Source organism: Lethenteron reissneri, chromosome 61, assembly GCF_015708825.2.
Source record: "Lethenteron reissneri isolate LAM-NWPU_2019-01 chromosome 61, ASM1570882v1, whole genome shotgun sequence".
NCBI lineage: Eukaryota > Metazoa > Chordata > Hyperoartia > Petromyzontiformes > Petromyzontidae > Lethenteron > Lethenteron reissneri.
In genome coordinates, this window is record NC_083839.1 from 9,541,535 (window position 1) to 9,569,168 (window position 27,634).

The window sequence follows — 27,634 nt, forward strand, 5'->3', positions numbered from 1 at the left end:
ACCCCTTCGATAACATAAAAAAACATTGTAATTCGATTAACTCGTTTGTGCTACAAGCAAATTGATAGTACATTGGTACATTGCAGAGTATGGGTGGACCTGTTGCATGGAAACCAATGGAATCAACATCTGAAATCAACGGGAACACATTCCTGCTGAGGGAGCTGGTAGCAACGTTGGGTTGCTCGGTCAATGGCGGCGTGGTGTATTCCGCAAATATTCCCGACTGTGAGGGCGGGCACAAGCCGGCGTTCTTCTTTCTGATATTAGGAAGCCACTGGAGCTATGCACATAAATAATCAAGATGAAAAACTAATTTCTTTAGAACTGCTTATTGTGTTTAGTTTGTTGTCCTTCACCCGCACCTCCAATTAGCACGATAATATACGTCGGGTGCGAAAGAAGTTCAGCATACATATACATGCATATAGCAAGCCACACGGACTCTCTCAGCAGACCTCGACATTCGCGTGTATCTCCTTAGCAAGAATAGAATAGTAGAGCATCGCTACAAATGTAAGCACTTGTATTGCGATCGAAACGTCGTTTTTTGTTATTTTCTTTGAACATATCTACGTGACTTTACCGAAAGACCCAAAGAATATGAATTCCTGCAGTCACGAAAGCTTTAAGTCAAGATTTAATAAAGGTTTGTTTTTGGGTTAGATCGCGTAAATATAAATGTGTCGTTAACCCACCACCACCCGACACAGCCCAATAGATACTATAACCACCCAATCTGTCCTTAACGCTCGTGACGTCCCTCCACATAGACCAGACCCCCTTCATTAATAATCATGAGCAGGTGACGTCCTCCAAATGGACACCCCCCCACCACTCATTTAATATCATGAGCAGGTGACGTCACTCCACATCGAACAGCCCCCCACATCAATAATCATTAATAGGTGACTTCCTAATTAGCGGGTGACGTCACTCCACATGGGGGGGGGGCGAGGCGCCTCCTCCCCCCTCCTCGGCGTCCATTCGCAGCCCTCACTCACAAGGCAGAACCCTCACGTCACGCGGTCTCCGTCACGCTGCTGTTGAGACATCGAAGTAAAAAAGACGTCGGGATGAACAAGGGATCATCACCTTCACATGCAATAGGTCTGTGTCACCGCGGCCTTACAAACTGCACACGAATTGATGCAATGCATATCACGTTGCGGTCTGCTTTTCGCTTGCAAGGTTCAGATTTACTGCAATACACCCGTCCTTGGACGAGCAAAAGTCGAGTTAGTAAAGGTTTGTCACGTAAACTAAACGTGCCATTTAGTTACTACTTGAGCACACCGGCGTGTTGGAGAGTACACATTTGAGTACTTTGACGAGTGACTCAGCCTGCTTGTGACTCATGCAGCAGTCCCATCCACCCTGCGTCAACGTTGCCTGTGGGGATCCCCACGCGGTTTAAAGCCCTCGTCGTCTGCGCCCATTTGAAGGCGCGAGGCTCGTGGGAGACGCTTGTAATCACCAGCGGCGAAACGTCACGCTCCGGTACTCGATTTGTAAACGTCTGCCTGGGTTTTACTCTCCAACACACACACGCACGCACAAACAGTGCGTGTGTGTGTGTGTTTGATGAGGTAGTCACAAATTGTGCACGTTTCATTTAAGTGACAAAACCTTATTAAATAGGCCAAAATAATGGATTTTGACTTAAAACGGTCGTGACTGCAGGAATTAATATTATTTGGCTCTTTCGGTAAAGTCACGTAGATAGAAAATAAAATAGAAAATATCTATCTACGTGACTTTACCGAAAGAACCAAAGAATACTTTATTATGGACTTGTGTCCATACTTCACCACGCGGGGGTCGGAGGCGGGGGGGCCGGGGGCGGGGTAGGGGGGCGGGGGGCGGGGGAGGGGGGAGGGGCCGGGGGAGGGGGCGGGGGAGGGGGCGGGGGGCCGGGGGGCCGGGGGAGGGGGGAGGGGTAGGGGGGAGGGGTAGGGGGGCGGGGGAGGGGCCGGGGGAGGGGGGCGGGGGAGGGGTCGGGGGAGGGGGCGGGGGGGAACCTCCCCATCCTCATTTGCATATGACGTCAGAGCCAGGAGCTCCCCGGAAGAGTCGCGGGTCCAGGCAGCGATCGCGACGAGACGGCGTTGGAAGCTGCGGCTCATTGCGGCTCCCACCGGGCTCCCCCCGGGCTCCCCCCGGCTCTGCTCTACTGGGATAACACTTCCTTGCCCCCCTCCCCACCTTACTAAGGTAATTTATCTCCCAGGTACGGTGTGATGGGGCCCACCCACTAGGCCGGTGAGAGTCCAAACGGCAGGGCCCAAGGCGCCATTACCGCGCTGATCCGCCCGTGTTGGCGGCTGGCGTTGCGCGCGTGGACGGACGGGTGCCCGGGGCCTCCCCAAGGTCGGCTCGGCCTCAAATGAGTCAGTCACTGGTGCGGTGTGCGAAACGTTGCCTCTCGGGGAGACGAAAGGCGGCCGGGCGTGGTGCTGGCCACGCGCCCGCGCCGTCGCGTGCCGCTCTGGCCTGCGGGAGGTGCTGCTACTTGCTCCTCGCTAATAGCAACTTTCCACAACAGTCTATTAAGGATAATCAGCGGGTATCTTTGTATTTGAGTAAATTAACCGGGTCTGGGCCTCCTCCAGGTCGACTCCGCCTTAAATGAGTACCTGGTGCGGTGTGACCATCGCCACTGGGGAGACAAAGGCGGCCGGGCGTGGTGTTGGCCACGCACCCCTCGTGTGTCGTACCGTCCTTCATAGGTGCTACTCGCTAACAGCTAAGGCTGTACGGGGGATCTTTGTCCTTTTCCGAGTGCTACTTGTCTGTCATGTTAACCTGTGTTCGCCTTCGGGTGTGTAATTCTGCGTGACTTATTCTTTGTAAGTTAGTTACAGTGTATGTATGTTGAACTTCTTTCGCACCGTACGTAGCCCACAGTGCTAATCGCAGTGTAATAGAGTCGGCGTTTGTGCACGCAAAACATTAAATTAATTGACCAAACATTTCAAAATTTTTATTCTGATGGATTTCCTGCGTATATACTGTACTGCAATAGGTGGATGCGTGTATATTTATACGTTTGTTACTGAATGTGTATAAAACCTTGGATTGCGAGTAACTTGGTCTGCGAGTGTTTTGCAAGACGAGCACATTTTTAAAATATATATTAATTTGATAAACGAGCGAGGTCTTGCAATACGAGTAGTACGTATACGCTTTGTCTGCCGAGCATCATGTGATCACAACTGATATACGAGTGCTTTGATATACGAGTGTTTTGGATTACAAACACGTTTCCGGAACGAATTATGCTCGCAATCCAAGGTTTTATTGTATGTGCCTTTGTCAGCACGGTTGGCTACGTACGATGCGAATTGGTACAAGGCCTCCCCTAGGTCGAATTCAGCCCCAAACGGGTACCCGGTGCGGTGTGTAGTAAACATCGCCACTTGGGGAGACAAAGGCGGCCGGGCGTGGTGTTGGACACCCCCTTCGTGTGCCGTGCCGGCCTTCATAGGTGCTACTTGCCAACAGAACTTGCCCAACAGTTTATTAAAGGCCATCTTGACAGCCTCCAGATAGGCCTCGGCAAGGTAAGGTAAATTACCTTTTTTACCGGGCAAAAGGGTAAAGGTAAAGATTTCGATATGCCAAGGGGTAAGGTAAAGGGTAGGGTAAAGGTAGCTCAGAAGAATTACCCGGTAGGGTAAAGGTAGCGCGAATAATTACCCGGTAAATACAGTAGCTTGTTTACCGATAAAAGCTCCATGGCGCAGTCCGTGGCCTCCATTATAAATTGCGGTAATTGATGTCGGACCAGATGGAGACGGTCCACGTTCTTGAGATAGAGGTAATAGAGGACGATGATGCCAGCAACGGCATTTTTGGGGTTGCTGCGAACAGCAATCGAAAGAGGCAGGAATTTTACTGGTGCCAATCTGAACTCTACCCCCCAAGTTGGGATCGTACTGACTTGCTGAGCATTGCTATGAGTTATACGGGTATGGAGAAACCCCTCAGCCCCAGTATGGCCTCATGGGACAAGGTGGTGAGGTTGACCCCTAATTAGGTTGCCATGTTAGCTAGAAGATGTTAATTACCTCGCTTGGTATACAGGAGGTCGTGGGTTCGATCCTGACCTTGACAATGCCTGCTGTATATTTGGAGTTTGCATGTTCTTTCTCCTTTTGGTCACGTGGATATTTCTCCGGGTCCTCTGGTTTTTCCCTTCCACATTCGGGATCAATGTGCGTTTACAGTATTTGGCTGCTATAAATTTCCACGGGATAAGTCGCCACTTCGTTGAGCTATCATTTGTGATGGCCAGATCGCTTCTGAAAAATAGCTACATAGCTCAGTGGGCTTTATCTGGTAAAATAAAACATTTGTTTAGTTTTAAAATAGTTTTGATCGCACTTTGAAGCCTCAAAATATTTTAGGAAGTAGTTTCCCTGTGATTGGTTAGCCGAGGTGTCGGCCACCTGCAGCTTGTGGCACTAATCAGCGTTTTGTGCATTCGGTGCGCTCAACCAATAATATATTTATAATCCCAGTTTTTAAGTTGTGTGTGTGTTGTACGTACACGTGTGTAACTATATGTGCATGGCTATGTGTGTGCGTCGTGTGCTGGGGGAGCGGTGGCGTCGCGGTCGGCACGCCGTGCTACGAAGCCGGTGACCCGGTTTCAACTCTCGCTCATGGCCAACACCAGTGACGATTATCTGAACTGGTACTGGGCCTCTCCTAGGTCGAACTCAGCCTCAAATGAGTACCCGGTGTGGTGTGTAGTAAATCTCGCCACTGGGGAGACAAAGCGGTCGGGCGTGTAGCTATCCACCCAACCCTTTGTGTGCCTTGCTGGCCTTCATAGGTGCTACTCGCCAACAGCACTTGTGCCCCCTATAGTCTCTTAAGGGGTGGGGGGGGAGGAACCTTTGTCTTTGTGGTGTACCATGTTCTGCGTGCGTCTGCTCCCAGTGGCTCACCAACTTTCCCCCCTCACTCTGCAGTCCGACACCTGTCGAACTGAACGAGGGCGGAGGTACCGGGGACACCATGGCGTGCGCTAAGCCACGCTCCAGCGCCGTTAACTTTCATGAGGTGCCCCTGCGGGCCCTCAACACGACGGTGCGCAAGCAGCTGGCGCTCTTCCTCAACCCCGTGCTGCTGGGCAGCGCTAACTGGGAGCGCCTGGCCGAGGAGTTGGGCTTCGACTACCTGCACATCAGGAACATGGACCGCTGTCCCGACCCGACGTGGAAACTGCTGGACGACTGCACGTCCCGTGACAACAGCACGGTTGGCGCCCTGCTGGACGCGTTGCTCAAGCTGGAGCGCCATGACGTCATCACTGACCTGCAGGCGGCCATCGGTGATTTCCTCAGTTAACTAAAATAAAAATAAAATTATATCAAGTGTAAGGCCCCACTGAGCTGCTAAGTAGCTCTTCAGAAGTCGACCTGGCCATCACAAATAACAGCTCATCGAAGTGGATTATCGTTGTGTGGAAATTTAGAAGCAGCCAAATACTCCTAAAGGCATGTTTGTAAACGTGGAGGGAAAACAAATGGAGGATCCCCTGAGAAAAATCCATGCAACCACAGGGAGAGAGAACATGCAAACTCAGAGAGGCACAGGGAAAAACAAGCAAATTCCAAATATACAGCAGGCGTCAGGGTTGGGATCGAACCCATGCCTCCTGTATACCAGGCGAGGTAGTTAGCATCTCCTAGCCACCATGGCGGCCATCTGATGCTGCGCAGCGGCTCGATTTGCTTCCCGACTCTTGCTCTGCTCTCACAGTTTGGGGCTGCACTGAGTGACGTCAAAGCCCCGTCAACACAAGTGGGCTTTTTGTCGCTCGGCCAGGCGTTGTCTCAGGCAAAGAATTCTAACCCAGGCTTTTCCGGTGGTGCCTGTTGGATCAGTGGCGTACTCACGTAGTTATTGTTCCATGAGCTCCTTTCTCATTTTCACCACCTCAAGGCCAGAACGATCAATTGTTGGTTCCCCCCAAAAATCTCAGAAACGTGTATGTGGAAAAGGTGCATGTTGTGTGTGTGTGAGTGCATGTAGGTGCTTTCTTCAAATGAGTACCTGGTGCAGTGTAGTAAATATCGGCACAAGGGAGACAAGGGTGGCCGGCGTGGTTTTGGCCACCCACCCCCTCGTGTACCGTACCAGCCTTCATAGGTGCTACTCGTTAACAGCAATGTCCCCAACAGTCTGTTAAGGCTATGTCGAGGATCTTGATGTTATAGGTGCTACTCGTTAACAGCAATGTCCCCAACAGTCTGTTAAGGTTATGTCGAGGATCTTGATGTTGTAAGTACTTGCCAATAGCCTTTGTCCCAATGCCACTAGAGGGCCTACTGGAGATCTTAATTTTTTACGTGTGTGCACATTCACAGAACAGGACTGCGTGCGTTTCCTTGCGGAGAAGAAGAGTGGTCGTCCTCCTCCCCGCTCTGAACCGAGGCCCTTTGAGCCTCCTGACTGTGTGACGATGCTCGACGTTCCCGAAGGTCAGTGTTGTGATGGTGCCATCACTGCAGTGTGTGCTAAACTAAAACTAAACTATTTATTTTATTTTACCAGGTAAAACCCACTGAGCTCTAGCTCTTTTTCAGGAGCGACCTGGCACATAACATAGCCCAATAAAGCAGCTTATCGTATGGAAATTTATATCAGCCAAATACTCGATAATGCTTGATGTCGATTCAAAATGGGGAGGGAAAAATCGGAGGACCCGGAGGAAAAGCCACACGACCACGGGGAGAGACACGCAAACTCCAAATATACAGTAGGCGTCAGGGTTGAGGTCAAACCCACGACCTCCTGCGTACCAGGCGAGGGCGTTAACATCTCGCTGCTTACCTCGACCAGTTGCTCTTTCGTAAAGAGATAGACGGCGATACTGTGCAGCTCCTCTGATCCATGTACATTTTACATGTAGTTCCCGTTCGGAACTCGCACCGACGTCCGCCTCGGTTCCCGTTCGGAACGTCCCGTTCTGGAACTATATGTGGGGCACCAGGCCACGCCATGCTACGCCACCTGATTTGTTCGTTGCAAACTTCCCACACAGCTTTTGCTTTATTTGTGCAATTACGAGGAGGGACCTTGGACGTGGCAGTAATTTTCACGGGGACTGTTTGAGCCGACGCGCACGCTCGAGTCTCCTGGCCCCGTGGTCTCACGGAAGCGCACCGCTCTGTTCCGCTTACACCTCCGAGCTGATGAGTGAGCCAGGGGGAGCAACCTCTCTTTTCTGTTTACCGTTTTTTTTGTCACTGGGAGAGACAAAAGGAGTATTTTTGTCTAGATACACGCAGCTTATAGATCCCCCCCTTCCTGAGCTCCCTCTCATTGAATCGGATAAGTGGAGTTTCTCTGTGGCTTATTCAGGAGTTGCGATTTTTATATAAATATTCACCTACGATTAGTACTGCACCTCCGATTAGTACGGTTGGCTACGTACGGTGCGAAAAAAGATCAATATACATACATCGCACCTCCGATTAGCACGGTTGGCTACGTACGGTGCGAAAAAAGTTCAGCATACATACACACACACAACTGTGAGCATCGGTGTCGAGCATCTGGCCGGTATGAAAAAACAAATGAGACAACGCCTCGCCGCCCTCTGTGCCTTCAGTGTACGTGGAGAAGTTCGACGCCTTCGTCTGCTACTGCTACGCCGACATCGATTTCGTCAAGGAGATGATTCAACACCTGGAGCGCAGCTCCTACTCCCTCAAGTTGTGCGTGATGGACCGCGACGTGCTGCCGGGCCAGTGTGTCTACACCATCTCCAGCGAGCTCATCGAGAACCGGTACCATTCGCTCCTCGCTTGCTCACCCGCTTGCTCTCTCGGCAGCGTGTACAAACTTCTCTGGCTACGCGTCGTGTCCGTCCTCGTGCTTGCTGAGCTGCGTTGGCTTCCGGTTGCCAAACAAATATGTTGTAATGTCACGCTCATTGTACACACAAAGTTCTTGCCACCAATGAACCAAGATACCTTGCTACTCATCTTGTCAAGGAGCATAAACCATCACGCGAACTCCGGTCATACTCGCTGCGGCAGCAGCAGCCGCTTTTGGCTAACCATCGAACAAAGACGGTGGTCACTTCATCGCGTGCTTTCAGATGCACTTCTGCGGCCATCTGGAACGCTCTCCCTTCCGATATTAGGAATTCCCCAGAGCTATGCACTTTTAAATCATCATCTCGATTGAAAACTCATTTTTTTAACTGATTTTTGTTGGTTAGTTTGTTCTTCCCCCGCACCTCCTCTTAGCACGGTTGGCTATGTACTGTGCAAAAGGAGTTCAACATGCACACAGCTGCCAGACCCACACGTCTGCAGCTTCAGTGCAATCATCTCATGCAGGCACAGCCTGGTTCACGCCCAGGCTTGCTTCCTGAAAACCAGAATGTAAATCTAAAGTACTTGAATCGAAGAAAAGAGGTGAGATGGTAGGTGCTACTACTAGTAGTACGGACGATGCTAGTAGTCGTAGTACCTACTACTAAAGATGGGATGGTGGATCATGACGTGGCACAGTACCTCCTACTAGTCATAGTAGTATTACTAGTAGGTACAAGTGAAGTATTGGAAATGACGGCAGGAACTTCTTGACGGGTAACACACTTTTATTAAATCTTGTCGTGTCACAATACAACGTGTGGTCTCTATTCTTTTGACTATACACTCCACATAACTCGTGTAGACTCTATGCCTCTGGCTACACACAATGCACTTGACTCGTGTAGACCCTATGCCTCTGGCTACACACCATGCATTCAACTCGTGTAGACCCTATGCCTATGGCTACACACAATGCATTCGCCTCTGGGTTACACAGAGTCCCGGTCCCGTTAGGACAGCGGGACTAGGTACCGCAGGGCCCTATCTCTTCGATCCCCGTCTTCATTCTTCGCTGGTTACATACTGCCTTTACGCCTGTGTGCATCCCCTTTTATAGCCCCTGCTCACGGGAGACGGAGCTGATGCGGACGTCGACGTGAGCATCGCTCCTTAGTTAACCAATGACGACGCGCTATCTCTACGATCCGTTTTCCCCAGCGCGTGTTAACACTACTCAACCAATCACACCGCGCTGCCACCCGATCACTCCCTCTCAGCGCGTCACCGGCACACAGCCAATCAGCACCACGTAACCCACGACCCCGCGCTGACCCCTGATCCTCCACCGTCAGCGCGCGTCACCACATACACAGCCAATCACTACGCGCTGGCACACGATCCCTACCCCAGCGCGTATCACCACTACACAAGTACTACTACTGGGATGGTGAATCATAGCATCGTAGAGTACCTACTACTAGAAATCTCACCTACTACGATATTTTTCCGCATATAGCCCGCATACGCATATAACCCGCAGACGCATATACTCCGCAAAAATAGCGTTTTGTATAAAACAAATTTCAGATAGCCCGCACCTCCATATACCCCGCATACATTCATTTCTTTAACGTCGTTACCGCAGCTTAATTCCCTCATTAATACAAAGTTTACTTTTGTAATACATTCCACTATCAATTGTTAACATTAAAATCATAATGTGCACAAAGAAAACAAACTAACCCGAGTGAACTTAAAACAGTAAATAAGTAACAAAAGTAAATATCCAATACATAAATAACACATAACTGGTGGACAAGTAAGTAAGCGTACTGTTAGGCTTACCAGCATTCGACCTCATCATATTACAGCTACTGGACCGGTAGTTACCCCTGTACAGTTTTAGCACTGGTAGATTGCGCACTGCGCAGACAATAACAGCACTACGGTAACGCACTTGGCTCCTGGCAACAAAGCCATTGGAAGTTTGAAACAAAGCTCATGGTCGCGACTGTATAGTGCTCAGCCAATAGCAGCAGGCTAAGGGACTCGGCAATTATGATTCCGCGTCTGGCAGATGCTTGTTAAGGCCCTTCCCACTGCAATCCATAGCCTCAGCTGAAACTTTCGCACCCCCCTACAGCCACTGAAGGTATTACGGTAAACAAAGTGCGCCCACTTCAAACATTGTCGTTTCATTGTACAAACAATTCGAACCATTTAAAACGTGATAGCATGTGCAATTTTAGTGTGAGTGGTTTATTCAGCAGTGCTTTAGTCAAAGGTAAGTGTTGCTTAGTGGATAGTCCTACCATGAAAAAATTTAACTAGTTATGACATGTCACACGTGTAAAATATTTTTGGGATAGCCCGCACCTCCATATACCCCGCAGGGTCTTATTTTGTTTGTAAAAAGTGGTATTCCCCGCGGGTTATATGCGGGAAAACACGGTACTAGTAATAGTACTGCTAGTAGTAGACACTTCTGCTGCACCCCTCCCCCGTCATCGATGCACTATACATGGAGACGTGTGGGGAAGACTTCACAAGTGACCCCCCCACAACATCACCAGTATGTTGGCATTAGGGAGGATGAGATGGTGGATCGGTAAATTTTTCCCACGGTGCCGGCCAGTGTCTCCCGTACTGGACATGCGTTTCACTCCGCTGTCCCCCCCACGGCCACGCACGCTATAAAATATAAACGAAACACATTTTATTTATTGTGCCAGGTAAGGCCCACTGAGCAGCTAGGTAGCTCTTTTTCAGAAGCGACCTGGCCATCACAAATGATAGCTCAATGAAGTGGCTTATCATCGTGTGTACATTTCTAACAGGAAAAATACTCTTAAAACGCATCATGTTGATTCTAAATGTGGAAGGAAAAATCGGAGGTGCCTGGAGACACATCCACGCGACCACGGAGAGAGAGAAACACCACAAACTCCAAATATACAGCAGGCATCAGGGTCAGGATTGAACCCACAACCTCCTATATACCAGACGAGGGAGTTAACATATCGGCACCGCTGGCTGGCGCAAAGCCACGCGTCCACATGGGTTTTGTTTTACGACGCGGTAGGAAAATGATCAGTGGCAGAGTTAAGCTCGGATCGCGCACAATCTACTCCAAGCGTTCGAGGCGATGGGAGGGCAACGCCACGGCTGGGTAGTGGTGGTTTGTAGCGGCAGTGCAAGGCAGCGTCTTCCCCCCACGGTTTCTAGGAGATGTTAACCACTTGACTCGGTATGCAGGAGGTTGTGGGTTCGGACCCGATCCTGACGCCTGCTGTATATTTGTAGTTTGTGTGTCTCTCTCTCCCTGTGGTCGCGTGGATTTTTCTCCGAGTCCTCCGTTTTTTTCCCCTCCACATTTTATATCACGTGTTTCGAGTATTTGGCCGCTATAAATTTCCATGTGATGATATCCAAGCTCTCTTCGTTTGAACTACCATTTGTGGCCAGGCCTTACCTGGTCAAATAAAAATAGTTTAGTAAAAGAGTTAGTTATTAGTTTTAATCGGGTCTTACGATGCCCCCCCCCTCCCATTAGTTCCCTCCAGCGGCACAGGGGGTCGAAAGCTCGTGATGTTAAACATCGGCGCCGCTGCTGCTGTTGCTCCTCTCTCTTGCTTGCAGGTGCAACAAAATTGTCGTGATCATCTCCGATGATTTCCTTGAGAGCAGCGAGTGCGACTTCCAGACCAAGCTCGCGCTCAGCATCGCTCCAGGTGAGTTCAGTGATGTGGACATTGCATTGCACGATGATGATGATGATGATGGAACACTGGTAATGGGTTAGTTGACGGCTCCCATCGATTTCGAACGCTAATCCGCCATCGCTTGTTTTGTCAAGGCCTCGAGACTCTTTCATACGGTCTTGTACGCTCTGTGGTCGTAATGGACAGAATGAAACGGGTGTACCCACACTCTTCTGAATGTTAGGCGGGGCATACCTCGAGTCATCTGTTGGTGTCTCGCAGTCGGTTTGGTTCTTATTGCGATTATCGGTGGCCGCTGGTGCTGAAATTTGTCTAAACCACAACCCAGTGTCGTGACGAGCGGCAATATTCTAGCCCTGCTGAGAAGCAAATGGGGGGGGAGGGGGAGGAACTGGGAGGGTGCAGAAGAATGACGAGGATTCACGCAACATTCCTGCACAATTTAAATTCAACTCTCCCAGAGTGGAGACTTCCATCTTCCCGCGGCTCACAAAATTCGACCGTTTTTTTTTTTACTTCCGCAGGCGCTCGAAGCCGGCGCCTCATTCCCGTCAAGTACAAGGCGATTTCCAAGACCTACCCAGGAATCCTGCGTCACATTACCATGTCCGACTACACCAAGATCAGCACAAAGGAGTGGTTCTGGGATCGGCTGGCCAAAGCCATCAAGTACTGATCCACGGTTTCCCCTCGGGCCAGGGGAGGACGAGGGGTGAAGGGAAGGGGGGGGTTCCCAAGGTGTGTAACGGAGGTGAGATGTTCCCATGCTCCCGATGACTTTCCACACGTCCTGGGTGTCCGTTCGGCTTGCGTTTAGAGCTCATCAGCAGCACGGCATGGAAGTGGTGGTGTGTGTGTGGGCGTGAGCGGCCGTGCGATGATTCCATCCTCGTTGGAATGAGCAGGGATAGTGGGCCCTCGCAATTTACACAACGTGCGCGGGTGCCCTCGCATCGATCGGCCCACGGAGGCTCTGGCTGCTGTCGTCGCAGCCTCTAGATCGAGCCGCCGAGAGGGGCCGTTGTTGCAAGGTCGTCGGGCGTCCTCTGTTCTGCGGTGCTACACGGTCAGAACTTGTCGGAATTGGTGATTGGATACGATTCGGTTGTTACCCGTTTATAAAGAAATATATAAATATCCGTGAGCGTGGCACCACGTGTAAATAATCCTCGTTAGGGCTTGTGGTGTGGGGTTCGTCGCTTTGCCCTGCCCGTATGGCGGTTAAATGCGTGTCGGCACGCGCTCCAAAGAATATGCCATCGGCAAATGCGACGTGCTGTTTCAAGGACTTGATGGATATTTACTGCGTGGAATTGGGTCGTTATTTTTTTAAGATAACATTTTCTAAACGAGTTGGTGTATTGTAGGATCATACTCTTAAATGGAGTAAATTTATATTCTTACAATGATGATGATTTTTTCAAATGTATAAAATAAATATTTGCCCCAATGTAGTGTTTCCAATAGCTCGTAACAGCACAGTGCTTGGATTAAGTTGATTAGCTTTGGATTGCTTTGCATCTGCACCCCTTAAGATTTGCAGAATTAAAATTTCTCCATTTACCCGCCGCTGTCAGCGGTTATTCTGCTCAATTCACAAAAAAAAACTAGGTGAAAAATGTCATTCACAACGCATATTTTGTTTTCATCAAACACGTATGTATGTATTTTTTACTTTCACACTGTACTTAGCCAACCATGGTAATCGGAGGTAAGAAGTTCTAAATAAAATAAGTTTGCAATTCTAATGGCTTCCTAATATCGGCCGTGGAAGCCCATATGATATGTGCACGCTGCGGTGACCGTCTGTGTTTGATCGCCAGCCAAACGCTGCTGCTGCGAGGATGAGCGGAGCTCCCATGATGATGGTTGATGCTCCTTTACTCGTCTTAATCGCAATGGAGTTGCGCGCATGATCAAAGGTTCCGTAAAAATAACGGCTCTGTTGGCTACGTACAGTGCGAAAGTAGTTCGACATTCCTGCATACCTAGGTACAAAGCAGCCTCCTGGGTTGAACCGTTCATCCGGTGCACCACAGATTCGCACGAGCCGTCTGCATGCACTTCTGCGTCTGGCAGCGGAGAGGGTTTAGGGGGGGCGCACGTGTTGCAGTGGGAGTTTTGAACTAAGCACTTTTGTGAGTCGTTCCCCGTATTATCGCGTACCGTTCCCTGCGTTCTCGTGAGAATGCTAGTTTTTAACACATAGGAGGCTTTTTTGCGACCAATATTATTAATAAGACTTTTTGTGTGTGTTAGAGCGTGTCGACCTGGGACTCCCCTAGGTCAACGCATTTTATATGGACGTGCTCTAACCCAAAAAAAAACTCGACTACCGTGGGAATGTTATCGATTGTGTTCACGAATGCAACGTACGAATGTGTGAACGTGTGTGCTTGTGTGTCGCGTGTGGGGAGCCGGTAGGGCACAGCCAGTCAACGCCACGCTGTGCTAACGAACCCCGGCCATCCGAGTTCGTTTTCCCCCCTCGGCCACAACATTGGTGACGAATATCTAAGTCGGTCCTGGGACTTTCCCCCTAGGTCGACTCGGCCTCAAATGAGTACCCGGTGTGGTGGTGTGTAGTAAACATTGCCACTGGGGGGAGACAAAGGTGGCCGGGGAGTGGTTCTGGCATCCCATCCCCCTCGTGTGCCACAGTGCCAACCCTTTGTAGTTGCTCGTTTAACACCACTTGCACCAAAAGTGAGGCTATGGGGGGGGGGGGGGAATCTTTGTGTCTAATACACAAGCATACCTCTGCAGTAGGGGATTATCGTTTTTCCGTCGCCAGCGCTGCGAACCTGACCAAACGTTGTGCATGATGTGGGGAACATTGGGGAAAAACGTTCACTGTAAAATATGCCCTCTTTTTTTATTGATGAAATAAAGGGAAAATGTTCAGCTTATAGCACTTTTGACTTGGTTACTGCTGGGGATATGCTCTGCGAGTGTTGTAGTGATGTCGTGTGCACGCTCATTACCGCGTTCTCTGGATGGGAAGGCACTCCCAAAAAGTGAGACGCACTCCAAAACTTGTGGAGTCACACATCTGGCCTCTCTCAAACATGGAGCTACCGCATAATAAGACATTCCCTTGACTTTATTTTAAAACAGACAGTGAAAAATAGTGTCAATGCATCAATTTCATTTATTCGCCTGGCTTGAAATTGAAAAACTATTTAAAGAATTTCTTATTTTACAAAGTAAGGCCCTACTGAGTTGCTATATTGCTCTTTTTTAGAAGCGACCTGGCATAAGTGATAGCTCAACGAAGTGGCTCATCCTCATGTGGAAATTTCTAGCAGTAGCCAAATACCCTTGAATGCACGTTGGTTCGAAATGAGGAGGGAAAAACTGGAGGACCCGGAGAAAAATCCACGACCATAGGGAGAGAGAGCGAGAGACATGCAAACTCCAAATATGTAACAGGCATCGGAGAATACGATCACGCACATTTCCTATTTAGCAATGTGTTTCTGAAATTTCAAGCCATAGCGCTCGTAACAACATGCTATGCTAAGTCTTTCATAGCATACCCCCACCGACAGCACCTCCCCAGAGACACAACACCACCCCACAGAGACACACCTCCCCACAGAGACACAACACCTCCCCACAGACACAACACCTCGTCACAGACACAACACCACCCCACAGAGACACAACACCTCCCCAGAGACACAACACCACCCCACAGAGACACAACACCTCTCCACAGAGACACAACACCACCCCACAGAGACACAACACCTCCCCACAGAGACACAACACCACCCCCCAGAGACACAACACCTCCCCACAGAGACACAACACCACCCCACAGACAACACCACCCCACAGAGACAACACCACCCACAGAGACACAACACCACCCCACAGAGACACAACACCTCCCACAGAGACACAACACCTCCCACAGAGACACAACACCACCCCACAGAGACACAACACCACCCCACAGAGACACAACACCTCCCACAGAGACACAACACCACCCCACAGAGACACAACACCACCCCACAGAGACACAACACCACCCCACAGACACAACACCACTCCACAGAGACACAACACCACCCCACAGAGACACAACACCACCCCACAGAGACACAACACCACCCCACAGACACAACACCACCCCACAGAGACACAACACCACCCCACAGACACAACACAGACACAACACCTCCCCACAGAGACACAACACCTCCCCACAGAGACACAACACCACCCCACAGAGACACAACACCACCCCACAGAGACACAACACCTCCCCACAGAGACACAGCACCTCCCCACAGAGACACAACACCACCCCACAGAGACACAACACCTCCCACAGAGACAGAGACACAACACCTCCCCACAGAGACAACACCTCCCACAGAGACACAGACACAACACCACCCCACAGAGACACAACACCACCCCACAGAGACACAACACCTCCCCACAGAGACACAGAGACACAACACCTCCCCACAGAGACACAACACCTCCCACAGAGACACAACACCTCCCCACAGACACAACACCACCCCACAGAGACACAACACAGACACAACACAGAGACACAACACCTCCCCACAGAGACACAACACAGAGACACAACACCTCCCACAGAGACAGTGGATGCCAAAACATTTCCGTGGACCACCGCAGCACCCCTCCCTGACCCCACATTTCTGGTGACAAAACACATTCACTCCTCTCTCTTAAATAGCAGGACACTGGTCCCTCAGTTTACGATGCCATCGATTAACAATTTTTCGATTAAACGATCCGCCCTCCCATAGGGTCTCCCATTGTTTCAATGAACGATTGTGGGGGCCGACGTCCACCCCACCACCCTCGCCGGGCAGGTGGGGCGCGACGTCCGCCCCTTCCATTCCCTCCTCTACCGTGTCGGTCGGCTCCCGCCGGGCCCCCGCCGACCGCATGATGGGGGCCCCCGCGCTAGCGCCCTCTCTGAGGGACATTCTTCTGGCTTACAGCCGCACGGAGTTAACCCACACACGCCCGCGTACACCACAGCTAACGCTAACGCAGAGGCGTGAGCGCGCTCGCACCTGCAGGTGATTATATCCTAACACGCACCCACACCACAGCTAACGTTAACGCAGTCCGCAGCGGCACACGAGTGGCCACACCTGCGAGCGATTACTTCAAGGCGCACTCGTGCTACGGCTCAGCCCTCACTCTCGCCACGTGTCCGCCCACGCAGCCGCTCCACACATAAATCAGAGACACCACATCGAGGCTCTGTGCTCACTTTTATTCGCGGCGCAAATATACAATACCTGGGGGAATATGTTGCAAGAAGAGCCTAGCCTACTGCTGCCTAAGTGCCCAGTCACTCACACGTCCTACCACATACCTCGAAGCTCTACTCACGGCATCGCACGGATGCTGTGAGAGTCGGAGGGAAAAGGACGAGAGAAAACTTTACCTATCACTGCCTCGTTGCAGTACTCGCTGGCATCACACGGATGCTGCGAGCGGCTCGAGGAGGTAGGACGGCAGGGAGTGGGCCTTGGCGGCCGAACATGCTTTGCATCATCATCAGGCGAGTCACCCACCACCAGTGGTGTAGCACAGTTGGATATATACGGTGCACGACAGAAGTTCTACCAGCTGCTGCTTCCATGGCGTTGTGCAGTGGATGCGGTTCAGAGGATGGTTGTTGCCCAGAAGCTTCAGGGTGGAGAGATGGAAGCCAGGAGGACACCATTATGTTTCGTTGGAACTTTCACAATGATGAGGTTTTTTGTGACCCCTTGTGAACTCCACGGCCCAGCTTTGTTCTGGTTTCGTGCGATGAACCTCAATTCACTTCAGCGACTTTAACCTGGGGATCCGTTTATCCAGATGCATTTCCTTTTTGTGAGGGAGCTTGTGGAGGCCTTTCAGTTGTGGAGTAATATGACGTCGTTTTTTTTTTACTATAATGTACCTAACTATACATATTTTTCATTTTACGTGTGGGATTTGGGCCGTGATGCCCATGAACACACAAATTGTTCAACCTCTTGCAAATGATGGGAGTTTTCAATCCTCTGTCTAGGCCATGATTACAGGTGACCTCGAGCCGTCTGTGTTGTAGACATCCGAGCTCAAACATTCAGAAGCTTCGGTGACCAGTATGGGACATCGGGTTACATTTTTAGCCAACGATGATCCTCGCACGACGCCGTTATACAGATGTAGACCATTGTGAGACATTTCACCATGGGTTTGTTTCCTTTTCTGTTGGCTGAGAACACCTCCAGTTCCGAGATGGAATTGATCCCTTGTGGTCAAATTTCCCCAAGACAACGGACGGTATACAATGCTCACGTCAAATTAAACCCTTCCCATTTTTCGATGACGTACGCATACGTTATCAGTTTTTATTCTAATTCCATTCCAATGATGTACACGTACATCTTCGAAAAGGAACTGGAAGAAACACTTAAATACAGTAACGTTATCGGTACCGAGGCTCTCATAAGGCCATGCAGGAGGGCGTGCTACGCAGTCTGGCCCCAGCTGTCATAGAGTGGCGGTGGTCGTGTTGCTATGGTTTTCTGCGGTGAGTAACAATATCTTTACAAAGCAACGGCGCGACTACTGCGCGTCTCTAAATAAAATTAACGCCGAACATGCTTTGCGAGTTCCCGAGATTCGGCGGTGAGCAGGACAACCCACCCACCCTGCAACTTTCAGAAGACATCTGGGAAACGATATAGGGGCTAATGAAAGTGTAAAAAAGACAGTTTTGTTGGCGCACATGCAAACAACCAACACGTGCAGTTGCAGCTCGCAAGTCACGGCTGTGGTATAGCGCTACCACCGCATCGGCGCTGGGTTCTTGCATCTCGCCATGCTTGTCATCATGTTTCACGGAAAATGTGTGTATTCGCTGGATTTGAATACAGACCGTGCTTTCCATCTCGTGCTTGCGGGAGGAGGGAGGGGCTCCCTTAGGTAGGCAGACGAACGCATGCGTGTGTCCCTGGAGTCGCCCCTGCGGGAGTTGTGGCCTCCACGGTGGGTACTGCGTGCGTGCAGACGTTCAACATACATATGTAGTGCCGTAGATGGGCCGCACTTACCGGCAGTGGTAGACGGGCCCATCTGCAGGCGGTACCTCGTACCGCCAGGGGAGGGGCTGCAGTACCAGCCCAAGAGGGGAGGGGCTGCTGGGGGCTCAGGATCCCAGACAGCTAAGCCCCTCGGCGCTACCAACGGGGGGGGGGGGGGGGGCTGTGGAGGATCTAGGATCCCACGCAACCCCACCCCTCGATGGGCAAGGGGCATAAAAGGGCACCTCCCCAGCCGACCGGGACCAGTTAAAGACTGAAGCCGAAGACCAGCTAGATAGGACCCTGAGACCCCTAGCCCCGCTGTCCTTATCAGGGCCGGGACTCTGTGCGGCTCAGTGGTGCGACCCTGGGAACCCTTGGCCCGACGTCCTTGTAAGGGCCGGGTCGAGTGTGTCAGAGGTCGGAACTCGCACCCTGGCTAGGGCGAGTTAGAATAGCCTCCCCCTAGGCACCCATAGCCGGAGGTCCCTGAGTGTAGTCCTGTGTTCGGGCAAGTTAGCCCGGAGGCAGTACCTCCCCAGACAGTGGAGTTAGAGTGTTCTGGGACTGTACTGCCGAGTGTGGTGTAATAAATAGTGTTGCCTCCAAGAACTGTCTCCGGCATCTCCTGAATCCACAACACTACACATACAAAGACCGCACCTCCGATTAGCGTGGTTGGCTTCGTATGGTGGAAAAGAAGTTCAACATACACACATACATACACTGCTCTTCCGATTAGCGCAGTTGGCTAAGTACGGTGCGAAAGAAGTTCAACATACATACATACATGCAAGTAGGGTTGGTAGGTCTGGAGATTGTGTCCTCTAGCTACGCTAAGGGATCTTCAATGTGTAGCAGACTGCGCGTGGTAGTAGTATCAGAATTTATAATTATTCCACCCTCAGTAAATAGTCAAGGCGGCCCGCTTGGTTCAAACTGTGACAGCTCGACGACGTTCATGGCCTGCCGAAGCTGAAGGCCACCACCGCCACCACCGCCACCACCGCCACCACCGCCACCACAGCAGCTGCGACTGCGTGGCCCCACCATGCCGACCACATAAATCCACGCTCGCATTAAACATTTAAAGCCCGGTCGCGCCGCGATACAATCACCGGCAGTGTGGGGCATGGAGTTGGGGTTGAGGGGTGGTGGGCTGTTAGCAAATAGCACCTATAAAGGCCGATACAGCACACAAGGCGGTGCGTGGCCAGCATTACGCCCAGCTGCTTTGTCTCCCTAATGGATACATTTACACCACACTAGGTACTCGTTTGAGGCTGAGTCGATCTAGGGGAGGCCCAGGACCGGTTCAGATAATCGTGACTGGTGTTGGCCGTGAATGGGGATTGAACCTGGGTTGTCAGGTTCATAGCACAGCGCGCTAACTGCTATACCCCGCTCCCGATGACAACAACAACCGCAATTTGCCAATAAGTGGTGGTGACGTCACCATGGCGCTTGTGCACGTTAAGGACATGTGAAGTTTCAAACGCCCGCTGCCAGTAGGTCATGGGGCAGACCCAGGTGCCATGGGTTGCCTGACTGATATGACTGGCTGATCCACAACTTGTGCCCCCTACTGTGCCAACTTTCTGTGATTTAGCTACCCGCCACTCCGCTAGTTGTTACGATCGTCGCTCTTCTGCCATCCGTTGTTGCTGGAGAGCGACTGCCTCCAAAAGCCAAGTAGCGTCCTACACGAGCCTCCTCCACAACAGCCGACCTTGACACCGCTGGTACCAGTCATCGGCATGTCCACTCAGATCCACATCTTCCTGTACCACATCACTCCATCTCTTATCTAGCCCATGCCGCGCCCATTTAGCCCCCTTTATGCGGCCAAACAAAAGCTGGTTAGGCATGCGGTGGCCGGGCATGCGGGCTACATGACCCAGCCAATGCAGCCTTGCCTGCCGGAGGAGCTCGCCGATGGGACTTTGTCCAGATCTTTCAAGGATTTGTGAGCTCCTCACACAATCCAGCCTGGTTAAACCCAGGATGGACTATAGGCAGGCCAGCCTACATGTTTTTAACCAGCGAAGATCTTCCATTAGGAGGGTCCACGGTTCGCAAGCATAGATAAGGGAAGGGTTTGGCCGTGGCCGAGAAGACCTAAAGCTTAATGTGGAGCGACAGATCAAGTATCTTCCACACAGCGTTACACATCCGATGAAAAGATAATGCTGCTCGGCTGATTCGGAGTGAGAATTCTGCTGTCAAACCAGAGCTGGTCATGAGCACACTGCCTAGATATGTAAACTCTCTACTCTCTCCACAACTGTCACATCACCAATTGGGAGTAGTGGTGTAGGAGTGTTTGATTCACCATAATACCCAGGCAGGTGCTTAGTTTAGATGGGGCTGATGGTAAGGCCCATCTCTTAGTGGCATGCTCCAGGTTCAGCAGCAGCGCCTCCAACTCCTCCTTTGATTGAGCAGCAATCACCAGATCATTGCCATACATGACATGGTTGGCCACACCCAGGTATCGATCAGTCTGCCATTGTACCTGTACCATATTGAAATTCCTCCGGTACAGCCATCAAAGGCTTCATGAATGATGTGGTTGAAATATATATTCAATAATGTGGGAGCCAGAGGACATCCCTGTCACACCCCAATGTGAACAGATAATGGCTCTGACTCCCAGCAACGTAGTATTACCCGGGCCTTGACCAGGTCAATAAAGCAGAATTGTAGGTCCGGTAGGAATTCCCTATACCTCTGCTGTAGCAGATGGACAGAAAATATGGCATCTGTGCAGGACCACCCTTTCCTGAAACCATATGGGGCTCTGCAAGCCTCTCCTCAGAGTGCCTGGCAAGGCGATGTTGAATAATCTTTGCCAGGACCTTTCTCGGCACACTGAGGAAAGAGATGCCCCTGTAGTTGTTATAGTCTGTGCAGTCCTTTTTAAAGAGGGGGACCACCAGGGCATCCTCCCAATTACGCAGAAGCCGTCCAGTGGTCCAGACTGTTATTATGATGTCATATAGGGCAGTCTGTGCATAAACCTCCCTCCCTCAGCATTTCGCTTGGGAGATCATCTCTGCCCGTGCTTTTCCTGGTCTCACACTCTGGATCACCTTATGTACTTCTTCAACAGATGGCACATCAGCCAGACACAGCGGGTGACTACTTCCAATATTTGAGGCACCGCAGCCTCAGCACGGTCATCCCCAATTTGCCCCATTTTGTTTTCCAGGCTGAGAGATGTCCCCTTCCCCAAGACCTCAGAAATGCTCAGTAAATCTACAAACCTGTTCTTGGGGGTTATAGATCAGATCATCTTTCTTTCCCCTAATGATGGTAATTGGTGTGGCACTGCAAGTTACTTTTTATGATGGAGTTAAAGAGTGTTTTGTGATCGCGGGCTACAAAGACAAACTCCATCTCCTCAGCAACCTGCGACCACCACCCATCCTTGCAACACTGCATGGCTCTCCGAACCTCCAAGCGAAGGCTGCGGAAAGCCTCCTCATTCTCTGATCTGGGATGCTGTATATGGTGGGAGTAGGACTGTCGCTTTTTCTCAAACAGCCAGAACACCTCCTCTGTCAGCCAGGGTTTCTGGAGAGGTTTGGACCATGTGCCCAAAGCAGCCATTTCAGCTGCTTGAGCTACAGTCCTAAATCTCGTACATTTCCCCTCGGCATCAGGGGGAGGGAGGGAGGATGCCAACCCCAACTGCAAGCGATGATGCAATTATTGCTTACAACTTTCATCAGCTAGCTGAGATCAGGCCACTGTGGGTTCGAATGGGGTCCTGGATGTCCACCCACCACCGGAGTGGAAGAATGGCAGGCGCATCTTGCAGATGACAAGCCAATGGTCAATGGGCAGATCAGCTCCACGGTAGGTCCTGGTGTCAAGGACATGGGCCCGCATCCGCTGTTCCATCACTATATAGTCCAGCAGATGTTGTTGCTTGGGCCAGGCGTGCATCCATGATGTTGTGTGAATGCGCCGATGCAGGAACAGCGTGTTGTTAATTACAAGCCCACGGGCTGCACAGAAGTATAACAATCTCCTACCGTTGTTATTGAGCTGATCTGGCCCATGCCTTCCAATCACTACAGCCCAGATGGCAGCATCATGACCCACTTGGGCATTAAAGTCACCCAACAGGATGACTATCCCGAGTGGCCACTTTCGCCAGCACCTGTGACAGGAGGTCATAGAAGGCATCTGGCTCATCGGCTTTGCCTGCATCCCTCCACCAATGTTCGTCTTCGGTGGAGGCATAAGTAACCACCACAACTCTTCTCCTCTAGTTGATGGGAAGGCGAGTCCAAGGTAGCCTGGAGCGTACAGCTTCCCACACCTTACTGCCATGCTCCTGCACCTCCTTTATTCCTTTGTTCAGAAGAACCACTCCCTTTTGTCTGGAAGTCTCCTGCCCCGAGTCGAGGACTGCCCACTCCTCATGGTGGCAGGAGCCAGAGCCAGTCCATCGGACCAACTGAATACCGCAGAGATACAGGCAGTACTGCTCCAGGGCCCAACAGAAGAGTGGCAGCCTCTCCTCCGCAGTGAACGTTCAAACATTCCACGTGGTCACCCGCTTTTTGCTGTTTCTGGAGGAACCCCGAGTCTCCTGTCCCCCGGGGCCAAGCTTAGCTAGATGTCTTTTCCATGATTTTGTTGCAATTAATTGAAGGTGGAGGGGTTACCAGCCCCTCGCACCCGTCCAGAGCCCCCATTTGGCAGCTGAGCTGGCTACAAGCACCATGAAGGGGTATAGCCGATTTTGGAATGACCTACCCTCCATTGCTCACATCCACCACAGCATTGCCGTCCGGCACCAGCGAGGAGGTAGGGGGTTGTTTTTGCCAGACACAAGATACACACACAGACACACAACACACACAGACACACAACATATACGGATATACAACAAAGATGAAGATCCCCCATATAGCCTTAGCAGACTGTAGGGGCAAGTGCTGTTAGCGAGCACCTAGGATATACAACATACACAGAAACACAAACAACAATAACAACCGCCATTCGCCACGAAGTGGCGGTGACGTCACCACTACGCTTGTGCCAGGCTATGTGCACGTTGAGGCCACGTGAAGTGTCGAACGCCCGCTGGCAGGAGGTCATGGGGCAGACCCAGGTGCCACGGGTCGACTGACTGAGATGACTGAGATGAATGGCTGATGCACCACCTGTGCCCCCTACTGTGCCAACTTGCTGTGCTTTAGCATGCAGCACTCCGCTCGTTGTTGTCGGCATTGCTCCTCCCCCCTCCGTTGTTGTTGGAGGGCGACTGCCTCCAACTGCCCAGTAGCGTCCTTCTCGAGTCTCCTCCACAGAGGCAGATCTTGACACCGCTGGTACCAGTCATCGGCAAGTCCACTCAGCTCCACATCCTCGTGTACCACATCACTCCATCTCTTCTCTAGCCCGTGCTAGAGAAAAAAAAACACACAGACACACACAGAAACACACAACACACACGCGCGCTGCTGAAGCTGTGTCGTGGAATTCCATCGCCACGATGGAGGAGACCACGGGGTCGCTCGTGCACCCATGTGGCAGCGCCAGATCCAGCAGGGCACTGGGGTCCAGATCGCCGCCGCATGGACTCGGGCCAGCAAGCGAGCAAGTGAGCCCCTGTACATAGGTATGATGTACGTACAGTGAGGGAAAAAAGTATTTGATCCCCTGCTGATTTTGTACGTTTGCCCACTGACAAAGAAATTATCAGTCTATAATTTTAATGGTAGGTTTATTTGAACAGTGAGAGACAGAATAACAACAACACAATTCAGAAAAAGGCATGTCAAAAATGTTATAAATTTATTGGCATTTTAATGAGGGAAATAAGTATTTGAACCCCTCTCAATCAGAAAGATATCTGGCTCCCAGGTGTCTTTTATACAGGTAAGGAGCCGAGATTAGGAGCACACTCTTAAAGGGAGTGCTCCTAATCTCAGCTTTTAACTGTACAAAAGACACCTTTTCACAGAAGCAATCAATCAATCAGATTCCAAACTCTCCACCATGGCCAAGACCAAAGAGCTCTCCAAGGATGTCAGGGACAAGATTGTAGACCTACACAAGGCTGGAATGGGCTACAAGACCATCGCCAAGCAGCTTGATGAGAAGGTGACAACAGTTGGTGCGATTATTCGCAAATGTAAGAAACACAAAAGAACTGTCAATCTCCCTCGGCCTGGGGCTCCATGGAAGATCTCACCTCGTGGAGTTGCAATGATAATGAGAACGGTGAGGAATCAGCCCAGAACTACACGGGAGGATCTTGTCAATGATCTCAAGGCAGCTGGGACCATAGTCACCAAGAAAACAGTTGGTAACACACTACGCCGTGAAGGACTGAAATCCTGCAGCGCCCGCAAGGTCCCCCTGCTCAAGAAAGCACATATACATGCCCGTCTGAAGTTTGCCAATGAACATCTGAATGATTCAGAGGACAACTGGGTGAAAGTGTTGTGGTCAGATGAGACCAAAATGGAGCTCTTTGGCATCAACTCAACTCGCCGTGTTTGGAGGAGGAGGAATGCTGCCTATGACCCCAAGAACACCATCCCCACCGTCAAACATGGAGATGGAAACATTATGCTTTGGGGGTGTTTTTCTGCTAAGGGGACAGGACAACTTCACCGCATCAAAGGGACGATGGACGGGGCCAAGTACCGTCAAATCTTGGGTGAGAACTCCTTCACTCAGCCAGGGCATTGAAAATGGGTCGTGGATGGGTATTCCAGCATGACAATGACCCAAAACACACGGCCAAGGCAACAAAGGAGTGGCTCAAGAAGAAGCACATTAAGGTCCTGGAGTGGCCTAGCCAGTCTCCAGACCTTACTCCCATAGAAAATCTGTGGAGGGAGCTGAAGGTTCGAGTTGCCAAACGTCAGCCTCGAAATCTTAATGACTTGGAGAAGATCTGCAAAGAGGAGTGGGACAAAATCCCTCCTGAGATGTGTGCAAACTTGGTGGCCAACTACAAGAAACGTCTGACCTCTGTGATTGCCAACAAGGGTTTTGCCACCAAGTACTAAGTCATTTCCCTCATTAAAATGCAAATCAACTTATAACATTTTTGACATGCCTTTTTCTGAATTGTGTTGTTGTTATTCTGTCTCTCACTGTTCAAATAAACCTACCATTCAAATTATAGACTGATCATTTCTTTGTCAGTGGGCAAACATACAAAATCAGCGAAGGAAGTTATGCATACACTGTCACTACACTACCTTGTCAGGAGACACACACGCATGCGCACACACTTCGGCTTGAGATAGACGCGGAGGGCATAACGGTGGCAGCAAACGATTCTTAACGTGGAGAGTGACGAGTTATGTCCCAACGCCATATAAATCACGGCCCTTTAAATTGAGTGAACTTTCAACTGGACAACTCCCTCACACTGAGCCACGAGGGAGGCCTTTAAATGCCAGCGCGGTGATGGACGCCCCTTGGAAATCTCGCGTGGTCATTGAAGTGGGCAGGCTCATGGGTGACTTTACCGAATTATCTGTTGAAAATTAGAGAAAAAGAGTGCTGGATGGATTATCGCGTATGAGCCACCTGTGCCCATAAACTACAGCTGCTCACTTAATACTGAAACTAAACTTTTTTTTATTTTACCACCAGATAAGTCCCACTGAGATACTATATAGGCTCTTTTTCTGAAACGGCCTGGCCACAAACGACAGCTCAACAAAGTGTTTTATCACATGTGGACATTTTAGCAGCCAAAAACTCTTAAACGCATCATGTTGATTCTAAATGTGGAAGGAAAAATCGGAGGTGCCTGGAGACACATCCACACCACCACGGAGAGAGAGAAACACCGCAAATTCCAAATATACAGCAGGTGTCAGGGTCGGGATTGAACCCACGACCTCCTGTATACCAGGCGAGGGAGTTAACATTTCCTAGCCACCGTGGCACCCCGGATTAGAAAACATTTCCACTCGTATATCTGTCACCTTCACAAAGACTTTGGGGAGTTGAGGTCATAGTCGGGAGTTTGGTTGCAATTCACATGGCAGAAACAGACTAAAGACCCAGGCCAGGGGCTGCCTAGTGATACCGTGGCTACGTACTGTGCGAATGAAGTTCAACATAGATACATACACCGCACCTCCAATTAGCGCAGTTGGTTATGTACTGTGCAAAAGAAGTGCAACATACACACATACACCTCACCTCCGAGTATCACGGTTGGCTATGTACTGTGCAAAAGAAGTTCAACATACACACATACACCTCACCTTTTATCACGGTTGGCTACGTACTGTGTGACATAATTTCAACAGGCAACTTCTTTTTAAAATATATTTATCCTGCTAATGACCTGAAAAAAACACGTCTTTTACGTGCGATGGAGAAACGCATCGTATTCATGAGTGGGGGATCTGTCATTGCTCGCCACTAACACATGTCAACTCCTGGTCCAGATCCCATTCGCCAAAGCGACAATGAATCTCAATATCTCTCGCCTGACTAAATGAAGCACAGCGTTCACACGGGATAATAATAATAATATTATTAAGAACGCCCTTTACTTCCTGTCTTGTGTATGGGAGATCAGCGGAGTACCCACAGAAGACTCGTACACATGCGGGCATGATGCTCATAGGGGTCTGCACGGACAAGTTCACGAACCCCCTTGCTGCACTGCCATCCCGTGGCCACCTCGACAGCAGCGTAGTGGGTTTGGGAGCTTCAAGGATCTCTGTGTGATCCACCAACCCTCGCCTGGGAAGCGCTGGACCAGGGGAGCGTGCTCCAACACGGCAATCTCTGACCACGTGGCCACCCCGTAGCACATTGATCAATAAGGTATGACAAATATCACATCGATCAATAAGGTATGACATATCACATCGAAAATAAGCTATGAAAAATATTACATCAATCAATAAGGTATGACAAATATAACGTTGATCAATAAGGTATGACAAATATCACATCGATCAATAAGGTATGACAAATATCAAAGTTTATTGGTCACATA

The 27,634-nt window shown here is 50.4% G+C and overlaps 1 protein-coding gene across 1 annotated transcript; it reads left to right on the plus strand.

Annotated features, from left to right (window-relative positions):
- The first annotated feature begins 2,055 nt into the window (after positions 1 to 2,055).
- MYD88 (MYD88 innate immune signal transduction adaptor) lies at positions 2,056 to 14,467 on the plus strand. Its single transcript, XM_061576440.1, has 6 exons — positions 2,056 to 2,214; positions 4,980 to 5,341; positions 6,381 to 6,494; positions 7,628 to 7,805; positions 11,481 to 11,572; positions 12,088 to 14,467. The coding sequence occupies exons 2-6, from the start codon at positions 5,026 to 5,028 to the stop codon at positions 12,237 to 12,239; spliced, it is 852 nt and encodes a 283-aa protein (XP_061432424.1). The 5' UTR covers positions 2,056 to 2,214; positions 4,980 to 5,025; the 3' UTR covers positions 12,240 to 14,467.
- The last annotated feature ends 13,167 nt before the right edge of the window (positions 14,468 to 27,634 follow it).